This window comes from Lotus japonicus, chromosome 4 (assembly GCF_012489685.1).
Source record: "Lotus japonicus ecotype B-129 chromosome 4, LjGifu_v1.2".
In the NCBI taxonomy this organism is placed as follows: Eukaryota; Viridiplantae; Streptophyta; class Magnoliopsida; order Fabales; family Fabaceae; genus Lotus; species Lotus japonicus.
This window is the reverse complement of record NC_080044.1, coordinates 8,823,546-8,849,526: the sequence shown is the minus strand read 5'-3', so window position 1 is coordinate 8,849,526 and position 25,981 is coordinate 8,823,546. Positions and strand designations below refer to the sequence as shown.

At 37.4% G+C, this 25,981-nt stretch overlaps 5 protein-coding genes across 7 annotated transcripts; all 5 read right to left on the bottom strand.

Moving 5' to 3' along the window:
* Window positions 1–1,830: 1,830 nt before the first annotated feature.
* LOC130714968 (jasmonate-induced oxygenase 2-like) lies at window positions 1,831–3,966 on the bottom strand. Its single transcript, XM_057564954.1, has 3 exons — window positions 3,207–3,966; window positions 2,392–2,722; window positions 1,831–2,223 (listed from the first exon to the last, which is right to left on the bottom strand). The coding sequence occupies exons 1-3, from the start codon at window positions 3,677–3,679 to the stop codon at window positions 1,966–1,968; spliced, it is 1,062 nt and encodes a 353-aa protein (XP_057420937.1). The 5' UTR covers window positions 3,680–3,966; the 3' UTR covers window positions 1,831–1,965.
* A 2,091-nt stretch (window positions 3,967–6,057) lies between these two features.
* Window positions 6,058–7,864, bottom strand: LOC130715479 (jasmonate-induced oxygenase 2-like). The gene is made up of 3 exons (XM_057565585.1): window positions 7,257–7,864; window positions 6,655–6,985; window positions 6,058–6,497 (listed from the first exon to the last, which is right to left on the bottom strand). The coding sequence occupies exons 1-3, from the start codon at window positions 7,724–7,726 to the stop codon at window positions 6,243–6,245; spliced, it is 1,056 nt and encodes a 351-aa protein (XP_057421568.1). The 5' UTR covers window positions 7,727–7,864; the 3' UTR covers window positions 6,058–6,242.
* Window positions 7,865–8,631: 767 nt separating this feature from the next.
* On the bottom strand, window positions 8,632–10,672 carry LOC130711099 (jasmonate-induced oxygenase 2-like). 3 transcript variants are annotated; one of them, XM_057560561.1, is made up of 4 exons: window positions 10,533–10,672; window positions 9,729–10,242; window positions 9,226–9,556; window positions 8,632–9,069 (listed from the first exon to the last, which is right to left on the bottom strand). In XM_057560561.1, exons 2-4 carry the CDS (start codon window positions 10,196–10,198, stop codon window positions 8,812–8,814), a joined length of 1,059 nt encoding a protein of 352 aa, XP_057416544.1. In that variant the 5' UTR covers window positions 10,199–10,242; window positions 10,533–10,672; the 3' UTR covers window positions 8,632–8,811. The 3 variants fall into 3 exon arrangements, with proteins under 3 accessions (XP_057416544.1, XP_057416545.1, XP_057416546.1); XM_057560562.1 differs by having other exon boundaries at window positions 9,729–10,219; window positions 10,533–10,668; XM_057560563.1 differs by lacking the exon at window positions 10,533–10,672 and having other exon boundaries at window positions 9,729–10,348.
* Window positions 10,673–10,888: 216 nt separating this feature from the next.
* LOC130711098 (pentatricopeptide repeat-containing protein At2g13600-like) lies at window positions 10,889–14,793 on the bottom strand. Its single transcript, XM_057560559.1, has 2 exons — window positions 11,987–14,793; window positions 10,889–11,835 (listed from the first exon to the last, which is right to left on the bottom strand). Exon 1 carries the CDS (start codon window positions 14,737–14,739, stop codon window positions 12,586–12,588), a length of 2,154 nt encoding a protein of 717 aa, XP_057416542.1. The 5' UTR covers window positions 14,740–14,793; the 3' UTR covers window positions 10,889–11,835; window positions 11,987–12,585.
* Window positions 14,794–18,330: 3,537 nt separating this feature from the next.
* LOC130715002 (CCG-binding protein 1) lies at window positions 18,331–20,545 on the bottom strand. The gene is made up of 3 exons (XM_057564988.1): window positions 20,247–20,545; window positions 19,977–20,050; window positions 18,331–18,933 (listed from the first exon to the last, which is right to left on the bottom strand). The coding sequence occupies exons 1-3, from the start codon at window positions 20,458–20,460 to the stop codon at window positions 18,619–18,621; spliced, it is 603 nt and encodes a 200-aa protein (XP_057420971.1). The 5' UTR covers window positions 20,461–20,545; the 3' UTR covers window positions 18,331–18,618.
* Between the last annotated feature and the right edge of the window lie 5,436 nt (window positions 20,546–25,981).

Below are 25,981 nucleotides of genomic sequence, written 5' to 3'. Positions count from 1 at the left end.
TGTTTCAATCATTGTGGCAATGATTGTGTGTGAGACATTGAGAGGGGGTTCTCATACTTAGGGGGAGACCTAAGTAATAAACCACGGGTAGGAATAGGTAGAAAGGATGTGAACATGGGCTGTTCAATTAAGACATTTTTGTACTTGATTCTCTATAATAGTGGATTATCTTTCTCGGGCTGAAGCCTTCCAGATGTAGGTGATGTTGCACCGAACTGGGTTACCAATTCTCTGTGTTCTTTCTTTATTGTTTTGTTGGTTTAATATTGTGTTGAACTTGTGATTTATCTGTTGTACGTTGTGTAAGATGTCTTGGACATCTGGTATAACATATGTCCTGTGCGTGAACCAGAATTTCAACCATTTTCAAGCCTTAAGTGCAAAACTCTAGAATTCTAAAATTGTGATTTTTCCGAAATTGGTTCCATGCAACTCTAGTTAAGGTTCCTACTAGCAACCATTGTGAAGACACAAAGCATAGGTAAGGCTCTAACACAATTAAAAGTTCAAAAGTTCACAATCTTTGGATATTTTCAATTTTTCATGCATTAACTATCAAACTACATAGATCAAAGACATAGACAAGTACTTTGACCGTAGAAATATACTCCCAAGCCTATCAACTCAAAGTTTGGTGCCAATACTAACCTTTGCTCACAAAGCTCAAAGTTTGGGTTAAAAGAGATGATGAAAAAGAAGATAGAGATGAAGATGATGATGATGATCCAAGGTTCTTCAAGCAATATACTCTCAAGCCTTCAAGAATCCACTCAAAGTCCTCCAAGATCGATCAAGCTAGAATCCAAGTTTTTCTTCTTCTCCTCTTCTTCTCTCTAATTTCACGGCCTTGGGTGTGTTATGGGGGTGAATAGTGTTTTCTCCTCTATTTATAGAGGAGGAGGAAAGAAAGGATGAGTAGGTTCGGTTGTTTTGCTATTTTTGTCTACTCATTTAAGCAAAGTATCCCTCCATAAAAGGTTGATACTTGCTCCGGATACATTTAAGTGAGAAAATATTTTGGAAGCAGCCTGTTCCAAAATCTGATGGAGAACTGATTGAGGAAATCTTCTCCGAATGAGAAAACTTCCTTCGCGGAAAAGATTCCTTACGGAAAAAAGATCAAGATTTCGCGGATGGAAACTCCAGAAGGAGCCCGAACACTTTTATTTTTGGCTCGAAGGTTCACTAAAGTCTCTGCGGAGGTTAAATAATTCTCCTTCAGGGTTCCCGGAAGCAAGCCCTATCGATATTACAGTTGAAAGTTCTGGAATTGCGCACACATCAATCTATCAACAAGTAGAATATTGGTGTTTTTCCAATTTCAACTATGAGCCTCGAACTATAAAGTTAAAAAAATGAAAAATAAAAGGAGGAATTAACTCTACAGGTGACTCAACGAGTGTCGTCACAGTGGTAAAAAGTGACTGTTTGAATCTTAGGAGTCAGATTCTTGGAGAGACATTTGGTCTTCACCACACTCGGTTCAAAATTGTGAGAGCAATTAAAAAATAAAAAAAAAATAAAAAAACTCTACACTAGGTGTGTGCTTGATCTGCAAATTGATTGGCCGGGTATTAATGTATTAATATTATACATCATTTTTTTAACATGTCTTCTTCGACTCCTTCCTCACTTGGAGGGCTTGTCTCATTGTGTTTATTAGGGAAAAAATGAACTTTGTTATAAGATTTCTTCAGGGAGAAAATTACAGCATTTTTTAGTAATTAAAATGTTTTGTTAGATTAGAAATGAATTTGTTTGCTTTAATCCTTTTTGTAAAACAGAAGCTTTGAAAGCGTGCGACTGAATAAGTAAAATTAAAGGCCAAGGTAATTTCAACTTTTGAAATGAACATCATAAATTCTAATAATTTAATGTCTTATTTTATTGGGTGATACACTGATACTAGCATAACATAATGAACCCTGCAGATAATAATTAAGGTACAGTCCTATTATACAATCTTTAAGGTAGCTTAAAATGGTAGATTTGAATGTTCTCCACATTTTTTTTCTTGAAATTGCTGCCTTTTCTGTTGACAAGAAACTTGCCCCAATTATATGGCCTATATTTTGAAGGGTTTTGCTCATTTATCAGCTCCTCCAAAGGCTTGACTTCAGTGTCATGTGCAGGGAAGAAGAAGAATGGAATGGAAAACCTTTCTTTCTCAGAGTTAACCATCACTCTATGTTCCACACTCTCATATGCATCATTGCTCCAAACCTGCACACAGAAAACTTCAATCCTCATCTAAAAGTATTATATCTCTCTGCTAATTAAGGGCTCAAATAACTCATGAACTGAAAAACAAATTCAATATAATTCAGACTAAGTCAGACTAAGTCAGAAAATTTTCAATTTTTTTCAGTCTTTATTCTACTGAATTGGTACCTGAATAATATCACCAACATTTATAATATAAGCATCTGGAGTTGGTTCAACTCTGACCCACTGTTGGTCTGCTTTACGTTTCACCTCAAGTCCTCCAACCTCATCTTGGGCAAGAATGGTTAAGGCACCACCATCCTTGTGCCGACCAACGCCAAGAGCCAGGTCAGGGAATGGACAAGGAGGATAGTGGTTAAATCTTATATTGCTTGTTTGATCTTTGATGAAGAATTGTTCAAACTTCTTTGGTTCAAGGCCTAAGCTCAGAGCTATAAGCTCCAGCAACTTAAAGGCCAGCTTTTCCACCTCCTGAATGTACTCTTGCAGTATAACTCTGCTCATATTGACATAAATTTGAACATAGATCCTTATGTAAGTGTCAATCTTCTAATATAAATGATCCAAATAAAAAGAATCCCAGCTCCAGGGGTTGGTTAACTGGAGAAGAAGAGTTCCAAGTTCGAACCTCTACTTGTCCTCTTGAGGTTAGCGGCTTCCCCTACATTATAGGGGCACCATCCTCTCCCCTGAACTTTTTATTACTAACTAGAAAAGAAGAAAATTAGAAGAAAAACCCCTCTACTTCCCCTAGAAAAAAATGGCTAAAACTGAAATTATCACTTGTGGGGTATCAATTTCGGGTTCAAACAACTACTTTTAACAACGGTTGTTCAATGGCAGTGGTGTCCGTCACGGTTGTTAAAAGAAGTTATTTGAACCCGACACTTTTAGCTTTCACCACACCTAAGTCGGAATTGCGAAAGCAATCTAACACACCCAAGAAAAAAATATAACCTTATGGAGTGAAGATTAAATACCTGAAATTTGGAGGGTATTCAGGGGTTGGATTAGTCCATTGATTGACTCGATCATCATCTTCATCAGGAGTCAAAGGGACAAAAGTGGGATCTTTGGCAAGAAAATCAAAGACTTCCTTCCAATCCCTCACGTTCTTGGTGTGCTCTGTGTCATAATAACCAGTTGGATTTGTCTCATTTCTGCTAACCTTCCTCTTCTCTTCCAGACTCTGCGCAAAGAACTTCCTTGAGGCTTCCTCAATCCCCTGCCTCAGACTCAGGGGAACACCATGGTTTGTTACTTGGAAGAAGCCCCATTCTTTGCATGCTTCTCCTATCTCCTTCACTAAGTCTTCAATGGCAGATGGGTCTGAAACAGTTTTGTTGATTATTGGAGAGAGATCAATCACAGGAATACCCTCAGCTTTGATGATGGAGGGCTTTGGCCTGTGCTCTGGGTCTTGGATGAAAGCAGGGTCTACAACCTCTCCCATGGTTGTTGTAAAGGTGGTATGCAATAGAGTGATGGATTACTTGAAAGGTGCAGAGAAATAAGAGATTTATTTAGATTGTTAGAGAAACTAAAAACTATTTGGATCATTCTTAAGGGTAACAAGCAAATACATTGAATCTGGACAGGGTTTAGAATATATGGTAAAAATTGGACGAGTTGGGCTAGGTGTGTGACTTGTCACGACTCACATGTGTATACTACTCTATGAAATATGAATAGTTTGCCTAAATCCTAGTGAGATTACGATATTATTGAAAGCAAGAAATGGTTCATAGACATACGGAATCTCATGTTCGGCAGTTTTATCCCTGCTAAATAATGTGTAGAAAAGAAGTCCTGAGATACTGCATATTCCTGAGATACAGTTCGGCAGTTGTATATTCCTGTAAGTATATACAAGCTTATCTATCGGGACGTTTGTTACAAGCTTTACAAAAATATTTTCAAGAACGTTATTTCATAGGAATCTCATTACCAGTAAAGTCATTCTCGAGTAAAATGAAAAATGTGTTTAGTTATGTTATTCTTAGAAATGTTTTTCAAAATCATTTAATAGAAAAAATATAAAAATAGAAAATAAGTAGTGGAAGAGTAAGATTCGCTTTTTTTTTTAGAACATCGGAAAATTAACAAAACAGAAAAAAAATACTAAGGAATCCTTGAGCAACAGAACTTGAAGTTCTGAGCTTGGGGATTCCACAATCCGCTAACCGCTAGGGGGAGACTGCGCTCCCTGCGGCGTAAGCCAATCCGCTGAAGCATTCCCCTCACGCGGCACCCAAACCAATGAGAGCGTCCAATCCCGAGCCAAGAGCTCTCGAATATCCATCAACACCCCATACAAACTGTGAAAACGAATGTGATCCTTATCCCTGAGCACAGCCACTAGGTCAGAGCAGTCTGTCTCACAGATCAAATGACGGAAACCACGGGACCACGCAAGCCACAGACCTTCCTTGAGAGCTTCAACTTCAGCTCTAAGCGCTGATCCACCCTCCCAAAACTAGACAAAACCCACGATCCAATTACCTCTACTATCACGAATAAGACCCCCTCCACCCATGCAAGCGTTTTCCGGGCTGAAGCTTTCGTCGACATTAAGCTTCACTATGTTCGCCGATGGTAGGTGCCTAATCTGAGAAAGCATATTGTCCTCCTTCATCTCACCCGAATTGCTCCACCTCTGGAAATCGTCGTGGTCATTACAAAGTTTGTTCCAAGCCACTTGAGTTGTCCAAGGGTGAGCATCAAGAACCATGTTACACCTCCATTTCCAAACTCCCCAAAGCCCAGCCAAGAATTGCATGGCATGATTCCCCCTTGCGTGGTATGTTATCCAATTATGCAAGTCCAAATTCCAGAAGTTACACCAGGACCTTGCACCAAGCTTCTCCCATGAGATGGGAATGAAATTTAAAAAATCATATGTAATTTACTTGCATGTGAATATTTCATACCCGGGAATAAAAATTATTTAAATTTCTATCAAACATGAGAATGTTACTTTCTAAATCTCATATTCTCGAAAATATTTTGAAATGCATATCTACCAAACACTTCATTAATTTAAGGATCTAATCTATTCAAATGAGATTATTGCAATGGTGAAGTCTATTGTATGTGTCTAAACTCTAAAGGGTATAAGGATTTCATTGATTTAAAAAAATTAGACATTTTAAAAGATTCCATCAATTGTGAAGCATTTATTCTTTTGTCTCACTAAAATCAATCCGCATCCCCGCCATCACTACCGCTGGCCACCACTATTTATTTTTTACCACCACCATACTTATTATGCAATGACGAGGAGGTTAATCGCGGGTGTCCTAGGCTGAGTTAACAACTCTTTAGAGTGTGAGTGTCGTTGTTTCAAATTCGGGGTTAGGGTCTCGATTTTGGGTTAAAAATGAAGAAGGTAGAATAGGTGGTGATGAATGTCACGTAATAATGGTGCTCAAGGCTCCAACTACCCCTTCTCTAAGAAACCTATTTTCCTAAAATAAGAGGAAACACTCCATATCATGGCGTAACGCAACAAGGATTATGTATTGCCACGATTTCTCCATCAATAATAACTGAAAACCCACTAAAAAAATCGTAAAATATTAATTGTCATAAATAAACCTTGTTCAAACTTAAGCCAAACAAGCCATTATTTCAAACCCAAAACTAAGTATTTTGCAAATATACTTACTCCCTATGCCACCATTTAGGGCAACACACAAGAGACTTATTACAAAATTCAGACAACAAATAATTATGGTGTCTAGTTCTCTTAGTGCTCTTATCTGCTCGTAATAACAATCAATTGAATTGTAGTGCAGAGAGGAAAGCTAATAAACCTATTAAAGAAGAAAATGATACCATAAATTAGTTTTCTATTATTCGATGATAATTGCACACGAGTAATATTTAGCAGCAAACTCGATTGTATGATTGCTGATATCTGAAACATTGTCATGGATAAAATCAATCAGCTGCAATCACAATTTACATGCACAAGGCAAGCTACAGTGCTACACAGGTATCAAACAATCTTTAAGCTATAGCTTATAATGATAAATTTGAATGTTCTCAACATTTTTTTTCTTCAAATTGCCCCCCATTCTGTGGACAAAAAACTTGCCCCATTCATATGGCCTATATTTTGAAGGGTTTTGCTCATTTGTCAATTCATCCAAAGGCTTGACTTCACAGTTATGTGCAGGGTTGAAGAAGTATGGAATGGAAAACCTTTCTTTCTCAGAATTCACCATCACTCTGTGCTCCACACTCTCATAGGCATCATTGCTCCAAACCTGCACACAAAAAACTCAAATGCTCAACAAAAAGTATATCTCTATCTGTCAATTAAGGGATCAAATAACTCTTGAACTGAGAAACAAATTATATATAATTTAGACTAAGAAAAAATTCAAATGTTTTCAGTCTTTACAGTGATACTGAAACTTGTACCTGAATACTATCACAGACATTGATAATAAAAGCATCTGGGGTTGGTTCAACTCTCACCCACTGTTGATCTGCTTTACGTTTAACTTCAAGTCCTCCAACCTCATCTTGTGCAAGAATGGTTAAGCCACCAGCATCTTTGTGTCGACCAACGCCGAGAGCCAGGTGAGGGAAGGGACAAGGAGGATAGTGGTTTAATCTTATGAAGCTGGTTTGATCTTTGGTGAAAAATTGTTCAAATCTCTTTGCTTCAAGGCCTAAGCTCAGAGCTATGAGCTCAAGCAACTTAAAGGCCAGTTTCTCCATCTCTTGCATGTACTCTTGGAGTATAACGCTGCTCAAATAACATAATTTTGAACAAAGAAAAATTATGCAAGTGTAAATCTTGTGATAAATATAGTGTTGATTCATGTACCACGGAATAGTGACAGACACCTACACCTGCCATAGATGAATTACAGAGTTTATATAAATCTGACCCCCACAAATTGGTGTTGGGTGTTTGACACTATTCTATGCTGCACGAATGATTTTTGTATATCAAATGATCCAAAGAAAAAGAACCCTCAGACCTCTCCCCAAAAAAAATTCTTCAACTTAAATACCTGAAATTTGGAGGGTATTCAGGAGATTTATTAGTCCACTGAGTGAGTCGATCATCATCTTCATCAGAAGTGAGAGGGACCACAGTGGGTTCTGTTGCAACAAAATCAAACACTTCCTTCCAGTCCCTAACATTTTTGGTGTGCTCTGTGTCATAATAACCAGAAATTGTGCTCTCATCTCTGTAAATCTTCCTCTTCTCCTCCATGCTCTGTGCAAAGAACTTCCTTGATGCTTCATCAATGCTCTGCCTCAGACTCAGGGGAACACCATGGTTTGTGACTTGGAAGAAACCCCACTCCTTGCATGCACTCCCTACCTTCTTCACTAAGCCTTCTATAGCAGACGGGTCTGAAAGTGTTTTGTTGATTATTGGAGAGAGGTCGATCACAGGAATGCCCTCAGCTTGGATGATGGAGAGGTTTGGCCTGTGTTCTGGTTCTTGGATAAAAGCTGGATCAACCTCTCCCATGGTGGTAAGCAATCGTGTGGTAGATTACTAGAGTGGTGTAGACAAATAAGATATAAAAATGAAAAAATAAAGGTAGCAAAGATAATGCAATGAATATGATATGTGAATCATGTGATTACATAAGAAAACTTGAGTGAAAAATGGTCATGAGAGAAATATGGTATCTAAAACTTTGTATGATTGTTGTGAGTAACAACCAAATACATTGAACCTGGACTAGTTTCAGTATGATTAGGTAAGGTATGTCACTCTCTCTTATTTTATGTATTTATCTAATCTTTGACAAGAGATAATTTTATTCGAGCTCTCGACATTCACATTATTATATAATTAATTTTTTTAGTAGAAATTTTTTCAATGCATAAGATTCAAATATGAGACCTTGATTAGTGAAATCAATCATATATCTCTTTGTCTTTTCGTATATTGAGAAAAGTAAATTACACCGAGATCACATTTTTATATGATAACAAGTTCAATGCTATCACTAAAAAAACACTGATGAGCATCGACCAAATGCTAGTGAGCTAAATACTGACGCTATAGGTGGTTAGAGTCGGTGTCGTGGTTGAGTTAAAAGGCTCAAAGCTACCATTTTGCGCCATTTATTAGGCTGACCTAACATTTTAGTGTCAGTTATACCGACTCTAGGTCAACGCAACACGTTAATGACCATGGCCAACGCTAAGTCGTAATCAATTCTTCTTCATTGTAGAATTATTGCAAAGTCTTGCGTTTGCCTACCAATATGAGATTAATTGGTCGCTTACACTCAAATGTTAAGAGTGCTTGTAGTTGGATCGAAGGTTAAGCGTGTGGTCCGGCGGAAAAAGGAGAGTCCTCCGTATCAAGTGATATGTTAATTGCTCAATAGTGTACACTAATAAATCTATTAAAGAAAACAATAGAACAAATTACTTTTCTTTTATTCAATGATACTTACATCACAAGTAAATTTTTGCAGCAAACTCGATTGTAGTCCCTCATATCAGAAACATTGTAACGGATGCTGCAATGTATTATTCCCAATTTACATGCATAATGCATTATGCATAAGCGGAGTGATACTCCTTATACAATTATATTTAGGGGAGCTTATAATGATAAATTTGAAGGTTCTCCACATTTTGCTTCTCGAAATTGCTGTTCTTTCTGTGGATAAGAAACTTGCCCCACTTGTATGGCCTATATTTTGCAGGGTTTTGCTCATTTATCAGCTTCTCAAGAGGCTTGACTTCAGTGTCATGTGCAGGGAAGAAGAAGTAAGGAATGGAATACCTTTCTTTCTCAGAGTTAACCATCACTCTGTGTTCCACACTCTCATAGGCATCATTGCTCCAAACCTGCACAAACAACTCCAACATCAAGTTAACAAGGATGAAGTTTCTCTTTACTAACCAAAGGATAAATAATTCATTAACCCAAAAAGCAACAAAATTTAGACTATTAGTCAGGAAGAATTAAACTTTTCAGTTATGGTGCTGGTACTGAATTGGTACCTGAGTAATATCACCAACATTGATAATATAAGCATCTGGGGTTGGTTCCACTCTAACCCACTGTTGATCTGCTTTACTTTTCACTTCAAGTCCTCCAACCTCATCTTGGCCAAGAATTGTCAAGGCACTAGGATCCTTGTGTCGACCAACACCAAGAGCTAGGTGAGAGTAAGGGCAAGGAGGGTAATGGTTAAGTCTTATAAAGCTGGTTTGATCTTTGATGAAGAACTGTTCAAAACTCTTTGGTTCAAGGCCTAAGCTCAGAGCTATCAACTCCATCAACTTGAAGGCCAGATTCTCCATCTCTTGAATGTACTCTTGGAGTATAACCCTGCTCATAATGACAAAATTTTGAACACAGACCATTATACAAAGGTCAATCTTCTAATAAATATTATAAATGACCCGATGAAAAAGAACCCCCAAAACTAAAAAACCTGGCTATCAAATGAAATTATTCACTGTTTGATATGAATCAATCAATTAATTTTAGAATGAATTACCTGAAATTTGGAGGGTATTCAGGGGATGGATTATTCCAGAGAGTAACTTCATCATCATGTTCATCAGAAGTGACAGGGACCAAAGTGGGTTCTTTTGCTAGAAAATCAAACACTTCCTTCCAGTCCCTGATGTTCTTGGTGTGCTCTGTGTCATAATAACCAGTTGGATTGACCTCGTTTCTGCTAACCTTCCTCTTCCCTTCCAAACTCTGTGCGAAGAACTTCCTTGAGGCTTCCTCTATCCTCTGCCTAAGACTCAGGGGAACACCATGGTTTGTTACTTGAAAGAATCCCCATTCTTTGCATGCACTTCCTATTTCTTTCACTAATCCTTCAATGGAAGATGGGTCTAAAGCTGTTTGGTGGGTTAATGGAGATAAGTCAATCACAGGAATACCTTGGGCTTGGACGATGGAGAGGTTTGGCCTGTGCTCTGGGTCTTGGATGAAAGCTGGATCAACCTCTCCCATGGTTACTGCTTGCTCCTCAACCTTGAGAGGAACAATTATATTGTCTTGAGAAAAAAATAGATATTATAAAGAAATAGTGAGAAAGGTTTCATAGAATTGTTGTTTGTCCAAGTAAATACATTGAATCTGGACTAGTTTTAGCATAGTTGTGGCTTTTTCTTGAGTTTTTATTTTATTCATTCACACTCTACTTTGTACTTCATCTCAATTCCACTTACTCTCTCTTTCTCTTCATAATTATCTCTACTTTTTTCTATCACATCACATATATATCTCTCAAATAAGATACATGTTTCAAAGTTTAAAAGGAAACAGAGCAAGGATTTAGAAATACCTTTGTGGCTTAATGAGCGAACGAAGCAATAGTAGCTTCATCTCTAAAGAAGCTCACGTGAATGCCCCACTAGAAACACTTGTGCTAACATAGGCAAGAGTCTGGGCGAATTGTGTTACCTGAATTTAAGCATCTCATGCTCTATTCATAAGCACACAAGGGAAGCACTCCCTAGGTGGCTAACTCTAATTCACACTAATAAATAAAATAATTATATGGAATATTTAATAAACAGACACTAAATACATGTTTTAGCCTTTCTAAACTAACAACTTTTGAAAAAAAAAATTAAAATAGAAAATTGAGGAAATAAGAAAGTAATGAAGAAATAGTTTTTGTTACATAAGGAAAAAGAAAAAAAAAACACAGCAAACTACACTACAGCATCTTGCAGGAGGGAAGGGATCAAGCTTGAAGGTGGTTGCCTTCAAACCCGAGACGACACCCCATCTCCAGCCGCTTGGCGAGCCAACAAATCCGCAGCCAAGTTCCAACTCTACACTGGGAACGAAAAACATTAAATCATAAAAGAAAAGCAATTTTTTAGACAGACATGATAAATGGTAATTATACAGTTTTTTTTAGTCAATGAAAATAACATCTATAGTGCACACTAGTAATTTTAGCAGCAAATTTGATTGCAGTCACTCATCTCAGAAGCATTGTCTTGGATAAATCTGCTGCAACATATTATACCCAATTTACAAGAATAAGCCAAGGGATGCGCCTATTATATATCTTCAAGCTAGCTTATAATGATCAATTAGAAGGTTCTCCGCATTTTGCTTCTGGAAATTGCTGTTCTTTCTCCTCATAAGAAACTTGCCCCATTTGAATGGCCAATATTTTAAAGGATTTTGCTCATTTATCAGCTCCTCCAAAGGCTTGATTTCAGTGTCGTGTGCAGGGTTGAAGAATTACGGAATAGAAAACCTTTCTTTCTCAGAGTTAACCACCACTCTATGTTCCACACTCTCATAGGCATCATTGCTCCAAACCTGCACAAACACTCTCATAAGCATCTGGGGTTGGTTCCACTTTCACCCACTGTTGATCTGCCTTTCATTTCACTTTGACTCCTCCGACCTCATATTGGGCAAAAATGGTTAAGGCACCAGCGTCCTTGTGTTGATCAACGCCAAGAGCAAGAGGATAAGGGCGAGGAGGATGGTGGTTAAGTCTTATAAAGCTGGTTTGACCTTTGATGAAGAATTGTTCAAACTTTTTTGGTTCGAGGCCTAAGCTCAGAGCTATCAGCTCCAGTAACTTCTCCATCTCTTGAATATACTCTTGGAGTATAACACTGCTCAAAGAACATAATTTTGAACACAAACCCAATAACTGAGTGTCAATTTACAGTTAAGTATTCCAAATGACTCAGAGAAAAAACACAACAGTATTTCATTTTTCAACTGGAATTGGTCAATTATTATCAGGGAGTGAAGATGTATTACCAGAAGTGTGGAGGGTATTCAGGGGATGGATTACTCCACCGAGTAACTCGATCATCATGATCATCAGAAGTGACAGGGAGCAAAGTGGGTTCTTTGGCTAGAAAATCAAACACTTCCTTTCTGTCCCTCACGTTCTTGGTGTGCAGTGTCATAATAACCAGACACTGAGCTCTCGTCTCTATAAATCTTCCTCTATTCCTCCGGGCTCTGTGCAAAGAGCATCTTGGAGGCTTCATTGATCCTCTGCCTCAGAATCAGGGGCAGTTCATGGCTTGATATAAAACGTATATTTGTATTGTCCAGCCTCAAGTCTTAAAGATTCTGTGTAAAGGGTATGTTAGTGATATCAAACCAATAATGAGCTTCCACCTATATTGGGCTAACAACTGCATTTTGGTGTTTAGCTTTATATTAGGAACTCCCAAAACCAAAGGCTGGCAAAAAGCTTGTCACTTTTAACTTCTGTCTTTGGAGATTTCAACATGAATCCATGCTCAAACTTCAACTTTTGGAGAGACTGTGCTTGACCAGAAAAATTTAGGTCAATGACCACATCTGAGAGAAAATAAGAGAAGAAATGCTTTCCTCCATTGCTGCTACTAAATATAATTGAAGGGTATAATAGAGTTAATGGTTGCTGTCAGATGATCCACTGTTGCATAAATCACATCAGAATAAGCATGGGTTTTATCTTCTACAGAGAACATATGAATATTATTGTTCAATTCTATCCAGCTACACCCTGGATCTTTTCTCAATTCCAAACTCTGCAATCTCTTCCTAATTGTTGTTTTTTGCCCCCATCTACCTAGTATGGCATACATGTTGGACAAAATGACAAAACCAGATATTGGGTTGGGATCCAGACTGAACAACTTTTCAGCAGCTCTCTCCCCAACTTCAATGTCCTTCCAGAACCAAGACGCATTAAGCAAAGCTCCCCAAATTACCCCATCTGCTTCAATAGGCATTTGATTAATAAACTCTTCAGCTTCTTTTAAACGGCCTGATCGACCAAGAAGGTCCACAACGCATGTGTAATGTTCTATTGTTGGAGTAACCCTGTAGCATATTTGCATTGAGTGAAAAATCTCCAAACCTTCATTAAGTAGACCAGCGTGGCTACAGGCTGAAAGAATAGCAACAAAAGTAGCTGCATTTGGAAGAACTCCTTGAACTAACATTGAGCGAAAGAGTAAAATTGACTCAGATCCAAGCCCGTGATATGCATAGCCATTTATAAGAGCTGTCCATGCTGCTACATTGGGTGAAAAAATGCTGGTAAATGACCTTTGAGCATCAGCTAAGTGACCGCATTTGGAATAGAAGTCTACAAGAGCAGTGCCGACGTAAACATTTGCTTGGAATGGTGTTTTGGATAAGTGAGCATGAAGTAACTGTCCTTGTTGAAAAGAACAAAGAGATGTGCAAGCACGAAATAGGACAGAGAATGTTGATCTGCTATGGTCCACTGATAATCTGCGCATAGTCACATATAATTTTAATGCCTCGCTGTGCTGACCATTATGAATATAACCAGACATCATTGAATTCCATGTGACAGAGTTTCGTTCTCCTTTAGTTTTGTCAAAAAGCTTCACAGCTTCATCAAGTTCACCATTTTTGGAATACACAGAAATCATAGTATTTAAGGAAGTTAAATTTTTGGGAGCCATTTTCTCAAATAATCTTTTTGATTTTTCAATCTGACTACTCATAGCATAACCTTTAATCATCAAATTATATGAGATGGGATTTGTCTCTCTCAATCCATAAAATATCAGCTCAGCTTCTTCAATCCTTCCCATCAAGATAAGGCCCCCAATCAGTGAGTTAGCAACATTCAAACAAGCTTCTCCTCCCATACTCTCATAAACTCTCTTGGCATCATCTATAGCATCACGATCACAGTAAAATTCAGCAAGTGCACCACCAATTGAGTTATCAAAATCTAACCCATCCTTAATGCAAAGCCCATGAACAACCTTACCTGCATGTAGAGCCCCAAGTCTAGCACAAATCCTTATAACACAATCCAAAGTGAACTCATTAGGCAACACCTCAGACCTCCTCATACACCGAAACAAATCCAAAGCCCTCTCACACCCATCTTCCCTCCTTGCATAACCTGATATCAATGTAGTCCACGCCACAACATCCCGAACAGGCATTTTTCCAAACAAGTCCATAGCATTACCCATCATGTCACGCTGCACATAACCCGAAAGCATCAAACTCCACAACACGTGATTCCCATCACGCAGCTCCTCAAAAACCAGCTCAGCTTCACCAATTCCACAACAACGCACACAGAAATACAACAAAGCACTACCCACAAGGCCAAACTTCTCAAACCCAGATTTCAAAAGGAGTGAATGAACTTGCTTTCCAAGAAACAACGACCCAGAACGCGCGCACGAGCTCAAAACCGCGGAGAAAGAAATCTCATTGAGCTTGACGCAAGAGCGATGCATGAAGGAAGCAAGAGCCAGAGCCTCATCGTACCTCCCCCATTGGCTGTAGCCAGAAATCATGGTGTTCCATGAAGAAACTGTTCGAAGCGGCATTTCGTCGAACATGTGGCGTGCTTCTGCTAGTTCGCCGGTTTTAGCACGGTGGGCAATGGAGATGTTGGTGGAGATCACGTGAGGGTGATGGGGCTCTGAATCTCGCAAAAGGGTCGTGAAAAGTCGGAACTTTTCTACTCGTTTGCAACAGTTGCGCACTGGGCAGAATCTGAGAAATAGTATCATGGTGTGGAAAACAAAACATGGTATTTGCGACGGTGAGATACTACCACGAGAGAAGTAGAGGATACTAATTGGGAATTTCTCTTTAATAAACTTTTAATTTAATTTTATGATGTTTAAATGATTTTTTTGTCAAATACTTATACATTTTTCATTAAAGGTTAAATACTTCATGTACCAAAAAAAGGTTAAATACTTAAATGAATAAAATACACTTACCCCCCTCAAGGTTTGCTAGAAAAACACTCCACCCCATTCTTATTCAAAATATACACTCCACCCCACTCATTTTATCATGTTAACTCCATCCAAAAGATGCTAACGGAATATTCCATTCAAATCAAAATTATTTAATGTAAACTTATTTTTCCATTTCTTTTTTTTTCTGGTTATTTTTTATTTTACTTTTTTCAAAAAAAAAACCTCACTTTCAAATAAAAATCGTTTAACGTCAGTTCCATTTAAAAAAAAAACGTTAGTTTCAACAAAAAAGAATATAACATCACAATTACTAGTAATACCCAGTTTATAAAGATTTTTATAAATAGTGAATTATATAAAAATATTTCGAAATTAATTTCATACTAATTAAAATTTCACCAAATAAATACTAATTAAATTTCTTTTTCCTAGATTTATAAAAAAATGTTGCTTATGAATTCATTGAGTAATGTATGGATATTATTTAATAAAATTCTCTTATCATATATCAATAACATCCCTCATTTTCAATTACTAAAAGTAATATATACTTTAACATTTAACATGTTATAACCAACGCGATCATATTATCCAAATTAATTAATTAATTAAAATAATAATATAACTTTATATTCTTTTATGGAGTGGAAGTTTAACGTACTTTTACCATAAGTTTTAATTTAAAACTATTTCATACATATTTATTCTTGAATTATTTTATAAAATTGTTACTTTATATACCAGCTCCAACAGTATGTAAGCATTGAGAATATTTGTTTGGTCAAATATTAGAAAGTGACGTTTTTTTCTGAAAAAAAAAATAACCAGAAAAAAAAGGAAAAATAAGTTTACATTAAATAATTTTGATTTGAATGGAATATTCCGTTAGCATCTTTTTGAATGAGGTTAACTTGATAAAATGAGTGGGGTGGAGTGTATATTTTGAATAAGAATGGGGTGGAGTGTTTTTCTAGCAAACCTTGAGGGGGGTAAGTGTATTTTACTCTAATTAAATTAAACACTAAGGTCTAAGAGTGTTGCTCAGCGGCATGTGAGACTAGGGTTCCAATGAATTATTTTTAAAATAAGAAATCGAAGCACAAGCATTCACACTCAAATAGACCAAAGACCAAAGGCTATACATCCTGCTAAAGTACATGATGTAAGAACCCAAAAGTCAGCTTCCAAAGTCTCCCTTAACCTAAAAACACGCTCTGCTAGGGTTTTGCTTCCTTGTGCAGCGCCGTTTCTCCCTCTTGGGGGCTCCTCCCCCTTGGGGGATCCTCCTCCTCTAGGGAGGTTCTTCTCCTGCTTGCTAGGTATTTTCTCCCACAATAGGTGGGTTTCTTCCACATTAGGTGGATTTCTTCCACATCAGGTGGATTTTCTACCCAAATAAGTGGGTTTTTCTTGCTTTCCTAGTTGTCCTCTTCTCTGGCCACCACTTCATCCCTTCACTTCGCTGTTACTCCCACCTTGTACAGAGACGCAGATCTGGCTTCTAGATGTTGCGGCCGTCACCTCGTCGCCTTCGCTGCTATGAGTGCCCCTTCAACCCCGACCTGAGGCCCCCTTCTCCAAACGCCCCCCTGGCAAAGCTCTGGGTTGAGAAGGGTTGGGTTGTAGCTGTTCTAGATCCTGAAGCTTTGATGCGCCACCGTCGCCGCCGTTGCTGTGCCGAAACTGCGTGCTCTCTACATCGACCGCAACCACCCGCTCCCTCTGTTCTGCTGCTATGAAGATCTGTTGCCTCCTTCCTTGGTGCTAGTACTGCTAACTTGACTTCTCTTGGTCTTGCCGTTGAAGCTTTGTTTTGCTTCTTTGAAGGCTTTCAGTTTGTGCAACTCCGGCAGAGTCGGATGATTTGCATTGAGCAGATGTTTAAATTTGTATTTGTAGCTTGAAACTTTAAAACTGTTCTGAAAGTTGAGTTGTTGTGCTGGTGGTCCTAGGATTTAAGTGTCTGTATGATTTTTCTTAGTTTGTTTGGTTTCTTAGATCAGCATGAGTGAGCATGCTTTAAGCTTAATTTTGTTCTGATTATGCATTGCAAAATCACTTCTTGGGAGAAAAGTCCCACTGATGTAAGTGCCGTTAGGCAAACTTTGAATGGTAACCTTTGCACCTTTGACCAAAAAAAAAAAAAAGAACCCAAAAGTCATATAAAAACCTCAAAACCGTTAAATTCACCAGAGAGCATAAATGAGTTTGCGTCTTTTTTTTTCCTTTTTAATGCATCGCTCCAAATAAAACAACTCAAAGTTGTGCGCCAAACTAGGAAGCCAAAATGACGACTTCAACAACACCAAAGAGAGGTCAGAGCAGTACCACTACGAATAAGGAGAGAAAATACTGACTTCTGCACAACCTAAAATTAGCAAAAGAAAGCTGAGAAGTGGAGATGAGGAGTAGTGTTGAAGGTGAACACAATGGAGATGGAAGCGGCAATGAGCTTAGCCACAATAGTGAAGGCAAAAGAGGATGTTGAGTTGGCAATAGTGGTGGAACACCAGCGAAGCAGCAGTGCACATGATGGGCAGAAGGCGGCGGTGTGGTGGAGATAAGAAGCACCATTGATAGGCAAAACATGGAAGGAAGGAGAAAAAACTACACTAAAATGATAGGGAAACTCACTTATTTGGGCAAACAAATCCCTAACATGGGGAAGAACCAACCTATTGTGGAAGAAACATCTACCAAGTAGAGGAAAGGGACTCCCTAAAAGAGGAGAAAATTCCCAATGAGGGGAGAGATCCCCATAAAGGTGCGCGCTAATTTTCACTAGGTTGAAACTCTAGCACATCAAGGAAGGGGAAAAGGCGCTCGTGAAGACTACATTTTACACTTTGTGTTAAGTTCAACCTTAATCGTTTTATCTCATTTTTTAGTGATAACAATGTTTTTGGTATATATTGCAATATAAATTATTAGACAAACATTTCTATGAAGTTTTAATGTCTCACACTTCTAGAAAATACATGACTTGTGCTTCTATTGTCTAACATCTTAAGTCAAGTTTATGAAATTTATGGTCTAAAACCATAGTCTACTGAGTTGAGAATTAAGTTCCACCTAACAGCCATATCTCATTTTTCGTATCATCTCATGTGGATCCTCATTCCTCTCTATTGGGAAAAAATTGGGAGTGTCAAATTGCTCCATCTATCACTCACTGATTTAGTTTTCTTTCACTTCTTTAATTTTTAAATACACAATAATCAGCTGGAACAACTTCACACTTCCAAATTTTTTTCCCATGGAGAGAGTCCAAACCAGCTCGTGTTCTACACCACTTTGATGCAGACTAAACATAGTTCAAAATAAACATGTCCACGAACCATAATTATCTTCCACAGCTTTAACATAAAAAAAAGAGTTACTAGATCTAGATCATCACCTGAAAAGTACTTAGGCATTAAAATTTAAAAGTTAAAATAAACAAAAATGAAAGCCACATATTTACATCCATTCTATTGGAGGCATAACTAGTAACTAGCCCAAAATGTACCCCGCCAATTTCTCCCTCAAGCTTACCTGAGACTATGAATTATAAAAAGCACATTCCAAAACAAAAACAAAACCAATTTTACACCTTCCACTCATACTAGTACTAGCCTATTACGCACAAATAGTCACCAATTGTTCCTTATAAAAGAAACAAGATATGGTATCGTGTGATTATCAATCTGTTTCATGGTCAGGGGCTTGAGAATACCATGCAGGGAACCTCCCCATGGTCCTAAGAAGCCTAGTGTATGGTGAATCAGGCATTCTACCTTGCTCTTCTTCCATCATCTCATCAGCAGATTTTGGCAATCCATCTGGTATAGGACAATTATGTATATGTTCCTCCTCTGATTTCACTTCCTTGGCAAAATTCAAACCTTCCTTCTTTAGTTTGTGCATAAGTGCAATCCCATGAAGAACTCCTACCAAGGATTTAACACCACCGGTCTCAAGAATCAACCTCTCTATGTCTGATTTTGGTGACTCCTTCTGTAAATTATATGGACCAAGAGATTTGTTAATGAAGGTCAAGAAATGCACCAAAGAATATCCTTTGTTTTAATCAGAAATAAACAAGTATAATTTTCATATCGTGTGTAAAACATTTTTATACGAGCACTCAATCATATTATCCCATATAAGATAACATTTTAATAGCAATTACATTCCTTTTTAATTTTAAATAGTATAAAAATATATTTCTAATATGGTGGAAATCAATTAAATATTCATGTAAACAAAATTTACAAATAATAGTGCACCAACAATTTTCTCAATAAACAAAGCTTGAAAGAGCAATGGCTTGCATATAGTAGACCAAGGCTGATATAATAAGAGGGTCGATCTATTCCCATAAAACTACTCACTACAGCAAAATTGTGACAGCAAAAAGACAGAGAAAAGCTATTAGTTGAAACCCCTTAAGGGACATGCTTATAAAATGAGCCAATTGAATTATGTCAATGTAAGAGTTTGTTAAAATAAAATAAAAAAGTCATGGGCTATCTTGAAAACATGTTATTCCACTCAAAAAAAGAGACTAACATGACATAGTATGATAGTAATACATTAGTATTTTATAGGACCATGGTAGAAAGATACCATAATTCTATTGGATAGGGATAATGTTTAAAAATGTCTAAGCTTGAAGATAAGTACTGAAGCATACACCTACTTTTTTACTAATTAAAAATTCTATAAAACTCTGTTTTGCTTTCACTTATCCCATAACATCTTTTCATTACTATATTTGGGCTTCAAGCTTAACTACATTATTTTTGTTTTTTCCCTTACGTTTCCATTTTAGAAGAGAGGGAAATTTCATGAACTTCTATTTACTTCCTCTCATTCTTGACAATTTTAAAAGAGAAATAAATTTGTACAGAAAAGCTGCACTTTCGGAGTCTTTGAAGGCCAACACACACCAAAAATAAAACACAGGAAAAAGTAACCATATCTTTCTACAGATTGCATCTTAATCATCACAAAACAAAAACAGAACGAGATCAACAATACCACAAGCCAGAACACACCTCAAGATCTTTCAACTCAAAATAAGCCTGCCAGCAACTATATGATTCTTCACCTTCAACCGCTGAACAATAATCTGCAGAGGTCAAAACCAAACACAACAATGAACATAAGCAAGCATTCATCAACAAAATAAAAAGAGAAACAATAAACAGATCTCATCTTTGCCAAAAACAAGATCATGGCAAAAGATAACAAAATCATACATAGGAAGACAAGGCTTCAAATCAAATTGAGAAAACAAACAGAAACAAGAAAAAATCATAACGCACCTAAGAGCTCTTTTTCAGATTTTTCGATCAAGGGAGGGTCTTTTGCTGCTCTTTCAGACTTGCTTCGGCTAAAAGGTTCAAGCTTAGGGATGTAAGGATCGTTCCTTGATGATGAACAACAAATAGTGGAAGCGAGTTTTCTGTTGTTACGATAAAGATCTTTGGCCTCGAGAAACAGGGGAGTAGAACAAGGATGAAGAAGTGCTGAATTCATGTTTGGATCGGATGATATAAAAGGAAAAGAAAGAATGATATGGTTACTAAATTTATAGTGATGATAAGGTTTCTTTATAGTGAAGAAACAATACCGGATAACCATTAAATATTGCTGAATTTCCGTGGGAGGTACTCTAGTTGGATAAGGATCATAGTTTGCTAGATATTTATTTTTATTGTTTTCATTGATAAGTACCTCAGCAGTTAATTAAGGAGAGAATAATATTGTGTTATCCGTGATAAGTTTCCTCAAAAACATCAACTAAGAAATCATTATTATATTTTAAAGAAAGAAGTTTTAAATTTTAAAAGGATCTTCAATTAAACTAAATCAACGGTGTTCAGAAAATAAAAGTGGAAGATAATTTTCTATCCACACTTTATTGCTAAGAAATTCAGTTAATATCGGGTCAAAAAAGAAATTCATTTAATATTCTCTCGGATATTTTTAATGAAGCTATCTTTTCCGTGAAGAAAAATAAAAGACTTTGAAAAAGATATTTACTAACAAAATATATTATACCATTGTACCAAAAAAAAATATTATAGCACCGACTATATAAAAAAATGATTTAAAAAAAAGACTATATAAAAAAATTATTTCATTATATTAGAATTCCAGCTGATCAGAAAAATTGTGTTTTGACTTTTGAGTAATAAATCTAGGTCGAATCTGATTATGAATTAATAGGGAACTAGAATTAAGGATTATTTATAGAAAAAAAAACAAAAAATACAATATAAAGGGAATATTAGGAGTCGCATTTTAATTTGTTCATATGGATAATAACTGAGAAGATATTATTGAGGTTTGAATTTGTTTCTTTTTTTTGAACAAGAGGTTTGAATTTTATTTTGGTGCTTTTGCTCTTTTTTCGTCGAAGTGGGACCATGCTGGGGTTGCACTTTTTCTAATTTAGCTTGTGTACGGTAAACAAGTGGAGTCGGCTGTTTAGATATTTTTCTTGAGTCGCCCATGGTATTTCCGTCTTTTGACTATATAAATCAAACTAGAAATTTAAGTTTATGTGTGTAGTCTCCCCTTGCGGTGTCGTTAAGATTCTGATTTGAATCTTAAGATCTTACGATTTTAGGATCTGAGAAAACCTCACTAATTTAGATCTATTGCAGGATTGGAGAATGGCTTGAATCTCATCAGGATCCCGATTCGTGAAGGAAGAATCTCTCGGATCCCGATCTTCTGATTTTGAAGAAAGGGAGTTTTCACACCTGACTTTTCTATTTTTGACCCATTTCAGAATTTCAAAAAAAATATATAATTTCAACCAAAACTCATAAAGTGATAAAGATTTTTTTAATAACAAATAAAAATGATAATCCCTAAATGACAACCCCTTAACTTTTCCTTAGGGCCCATTTGGTATGGCTTATAGTATAATGTCTGATAGTATAAGACCTGATAGTATTAGATCTGATAGTATTAGACCTGATAAAAATTAATATTATACATTGTTTGGTCATACAGTGTATACTTATCAATTCGTTTAGAATCATATAAACATATGTTTTGTGAAATATTGAATAATATATATATATATATATTATACAAATGAGGATTGTACAAGTGGGTGGTAAAGAGGCGGTGTTGGAAGTGATGGTGATGATGGTGGTGGTTCAAGTGGTAGCGGTGGTGGTGTTGGAAGTGATGGTGATGATAGTGGCGACGATGGAGGGAGGTGGTTGTGGCGGTAGTGTTGGTGGTGGGCCATGGCGATATGTAGTAGTGGTGGCAATGACTATGGCGGTTGAGGTGGTGGTGGTGGCATTGGAAGGTGATGATGGTAGGTAGTGGTGGTGTCAGTGGTGGTAGACAGCGGTGGCGGTGACAGTGGCGATAGCGATAACAACGATGACGATGGTGACGGTGGTATAGGCGGCGGTGGCGATAGCAGCTGTAAGACCCAAGATTTTAGAATTAAATAAATAATTAATTTCCAACTCACGCATATGATTGTGTGTAAGCGCGAGGGGAACTTGACTTGTGTTTAATGTTTGGATTAGCGTTATGAAGAAGAAAGTTCAGGAAATGGTTAAGAATAGTTCTATAGTCGCTATAGGTTATAGAACGAGCTTTATTCACTTCCGCCTTAGGGCGAAGGCGTTAGTAAAAGGCTAATCCGCTCTTAAAGCACTGTAGAAGCGGAATTCAAAAATATTCAGAGGATTATAAGAATTTCTCTTATTCCTTTCCCTGACGAGTGTTTTGACACGAAACCCTGGAATGTACGAATGATCGATTTCGTTTCTCGGAAGTTTGCCGAAACTGAATCCCTGGTAACTCAAGAACCTTAAAACGAACTGTAGATGAAGACTTTTTCTATTCGGAGCTTCAAATTAAGATTCCACAAGCGTACACCCATTTCTTTCGATGTTTCCAATCTTTCTTTAGAAGGAAGTTTCTGCATCCGACATTCGCTGCAAAAAGTAGTTTTTCGGATTGAATTATTTCATACCGCTTTTTGGATCGTTCCATTTATTCCAAAACCTTGATTCAAGTTCTGGAAATTTGACATCGGAAACCCGCTTAGAATTCACAGAGGATTGCACAGGAAAAATTGGAATCGGAAAATATTCGTTTTGCCGCGATTTCACCAATCTATAAATAGTTAAATTTCAAAATTTCTTCATCCTCTGCACCCATTTGGCCGTGGCTTTGAGGGAGAAGGAGAGGAGGATAGGAAAATTTCATTTCTTGCCCGATCGTCGTGCCGTTCGTTGCTGCGCGTAGACCTCGAGGTACTGATGCTATTCCTTACCTCTGATCGTAAATTCTGTCGCTTTTCTCTATGTCTTTATGTGCTCAAAGTTTTGAGCTTTTTGTAAAAGTATCCAAATAACTTGATTTCTCTGTCTAAACTTATTCCCTACGTGCCCAAGAGCATGAATATCCAGTTGCTTTTCGCTGAATCTCGCCGAATCGTCGCAGAGGTCCAATTTTCTGAAAATACCCATTTTTGGGTAAAAGCTTCTCTTTTTGGATCAAAAACTCTCGACTGAGCTTAGCGTCAGTAAGATTAGTTGTTATAAATGTCGTTAGGATCAAGCTTATCAAATTTGTTTTTAAAAATTCCAATTTTGAATTTCCGAGCTAAAATAATGACCAAAATACTTACCAAAATACCTCTGTTCTAGTTATCGATCCGATAATTTTTCTGAGAGTTTCCCTGGCCTAGATATCGCCTAAGAATACCTATGAATTGATTTAGATCGAAGAAAAAGTTCGGAAACCCTATTTTCTAAAGTGGCCGAAACCTGTTTGTTAGGGTACCGTGTCCAAAAATAAATTTTGGGTCTGTATGACCTAAGCCATTGCGTAGCTCTTTCAATTGTCGAAATTTTGGCGTTGGTTTCGTGTCATTCCGAGTTCTGTAGCTCAAGTTATGCGCGTTTTAGCAAATGAAGTTATGTTGTCAATTTGTGCCTAAATAGGAACTTTGAAGCTTTAAAAGCTCTCTTTCCGGTTTCGATTAGTGTTATTAGTTGTTTTGTTTCTTAGCGACTAAGCAATGATATTTTGCTTAAGGTTTGGAACGAGTTGAGCTGAGGAAATAGACTTTGGAGCAATTGGCGAGGTTTCACAACTGAGGACGCCCGGGGAACTTGCTGAGTTCGGGAGCTTTATTTTGGATTGGACTGGGATGTTGAGCTTGGATGGGGAAATTGGCTAAGGTAAGGGTAACTCAGTTTTAGCGTGTCTTTGAGTCTTGCCTGCTTTTATCGCACTGCCTGCGTTTGAGATGAAGATGTTTATATTGATTGGCATTGGATTATGATTCTTGTGATGAACTGGGAAAATGTTTTCTGGAGGCTTCGGCCGAGTGAACTTATTGAGACGTGTGTCTCCGTTTCCTGAGAGGCTTCGGCCGTTTACTGGTTTCTGTCATTACTACTTTCTAGTGGATAAGACATGGTTATTGTTGATACCTTGATTGTTGTTATGTTGAAATAGTGAGCTGAGTTAGTATGCATTTTGATGAGACGTATGTTTGTTGATAATATGAATAACATGTGATTATGTTGATTTGATTATTGAATTTGAGATTGTTGTTTGAGTGACCACTGAGTTGGATGAGATGTTTTTGTTTGCTTGAAGTGGCGATGAGGTGGGTTTGTCCCACGGGATTGTCCCGTCTTTCGAGGCGTTATAAAGTGGCAATGAGGTGGATTTGTCCCACGCGATTGTCCCGTCTTTTGAGACGCTAAAGTGGCGATGAGGTGAGTTTGTCCCACGGGATTGTCCCGTCTGTCGAGACGTTATAAAGTGGCAATGAGGTGGGTTTGTCCCACGTGATCGTCCCATCTTTCGAGATGTCCTAAAGTGGCAATGTGATGGTGATTGTCCCACGTGATTGTCCCGTCCATAGTGGCGTTAAGTGGCGGTGTGGTGGTGATTGTCCCACGTGACTGTCCCGTCTTGCGAGACGTTATCAAGTGGTAGTGGAGTGGATATTTTCACATGACTATCCCGTCCTTCGAGGTGTTACTTAGTGACAGTGGAGTGGATATTTTCACAGGATTGTCCCGTCTTGCGAGACGTCATTGTTTGATTGATGTTGTTGAGGATTGTTGATATCTGGTTTGATTTTATGTTGTTGATTTTGCTGATATCTGATTTGTTGTTATATTTTTGAGGATTATTGATATCTGATCTGTTGTTATATTTTTTAGGATTGTTGACATCTGATTAGATGATATAGATTGAGGTTGGTTTTGTTTGATTTGATGTTATATTGTTGAGATTATTGCCATATGATTTGATTCTATACTGTGGAGGTTGTGGATATCTGAGCTGTTATATGCTGTTAAGTTGATGTCTGAATAAATGTTACATTGTTAAGTTGTTGATATTCGAATTAACATATATGTTGTTAAGTTGTCGATATCTGAGTAGTAATATTGTCGAGGTTGTTGATAGTTGGTTTAAATCTATATTGTTGAATATATGTCGTCATCTATCTTGAATTAGGTTGCTAGTTTATGTGCCATGATATGCACTTAAATTTGAATAGCATGTTTTTCCCTTTTATACGTGGTAATGGCATGGAGTTAACCCTTTCTATTTGCTATTTGTTGTTTGGGCGCTTAACGCTATTAGGCAATGGAGAATCTTCGATGGAGCTTGACCTTCGTACGAGTCGGAGAGGAGAACTTGAAGAACTGTGGAAGACTTGAAGAATGGAGTCGGGTGTAGAGTTAGAGCCTTGAGTTAGAGAGCTAACCATTATTGGTTTAAGCTTGCATAACGGGTTTAGAAATATATATTTGAGGTTCCGGGTACTCGCCTTGTTCAAGGCTTGATGTAAATCCCTTTGTAGTTGGGAGTATGCATGACATGTTTTGGAAATACATTTGAAAAGAAAAAAAAAATATACGCATGGTTATAAATCATTTTGGAAAATATTGCATATTTACTTTAATAGGTTACTAAAGTGACACCCGAAAATCGGGGCGTTACAGCAGCAACGACAGTGGTGGCAGTGGTGGAGGGGGAGGGTGCT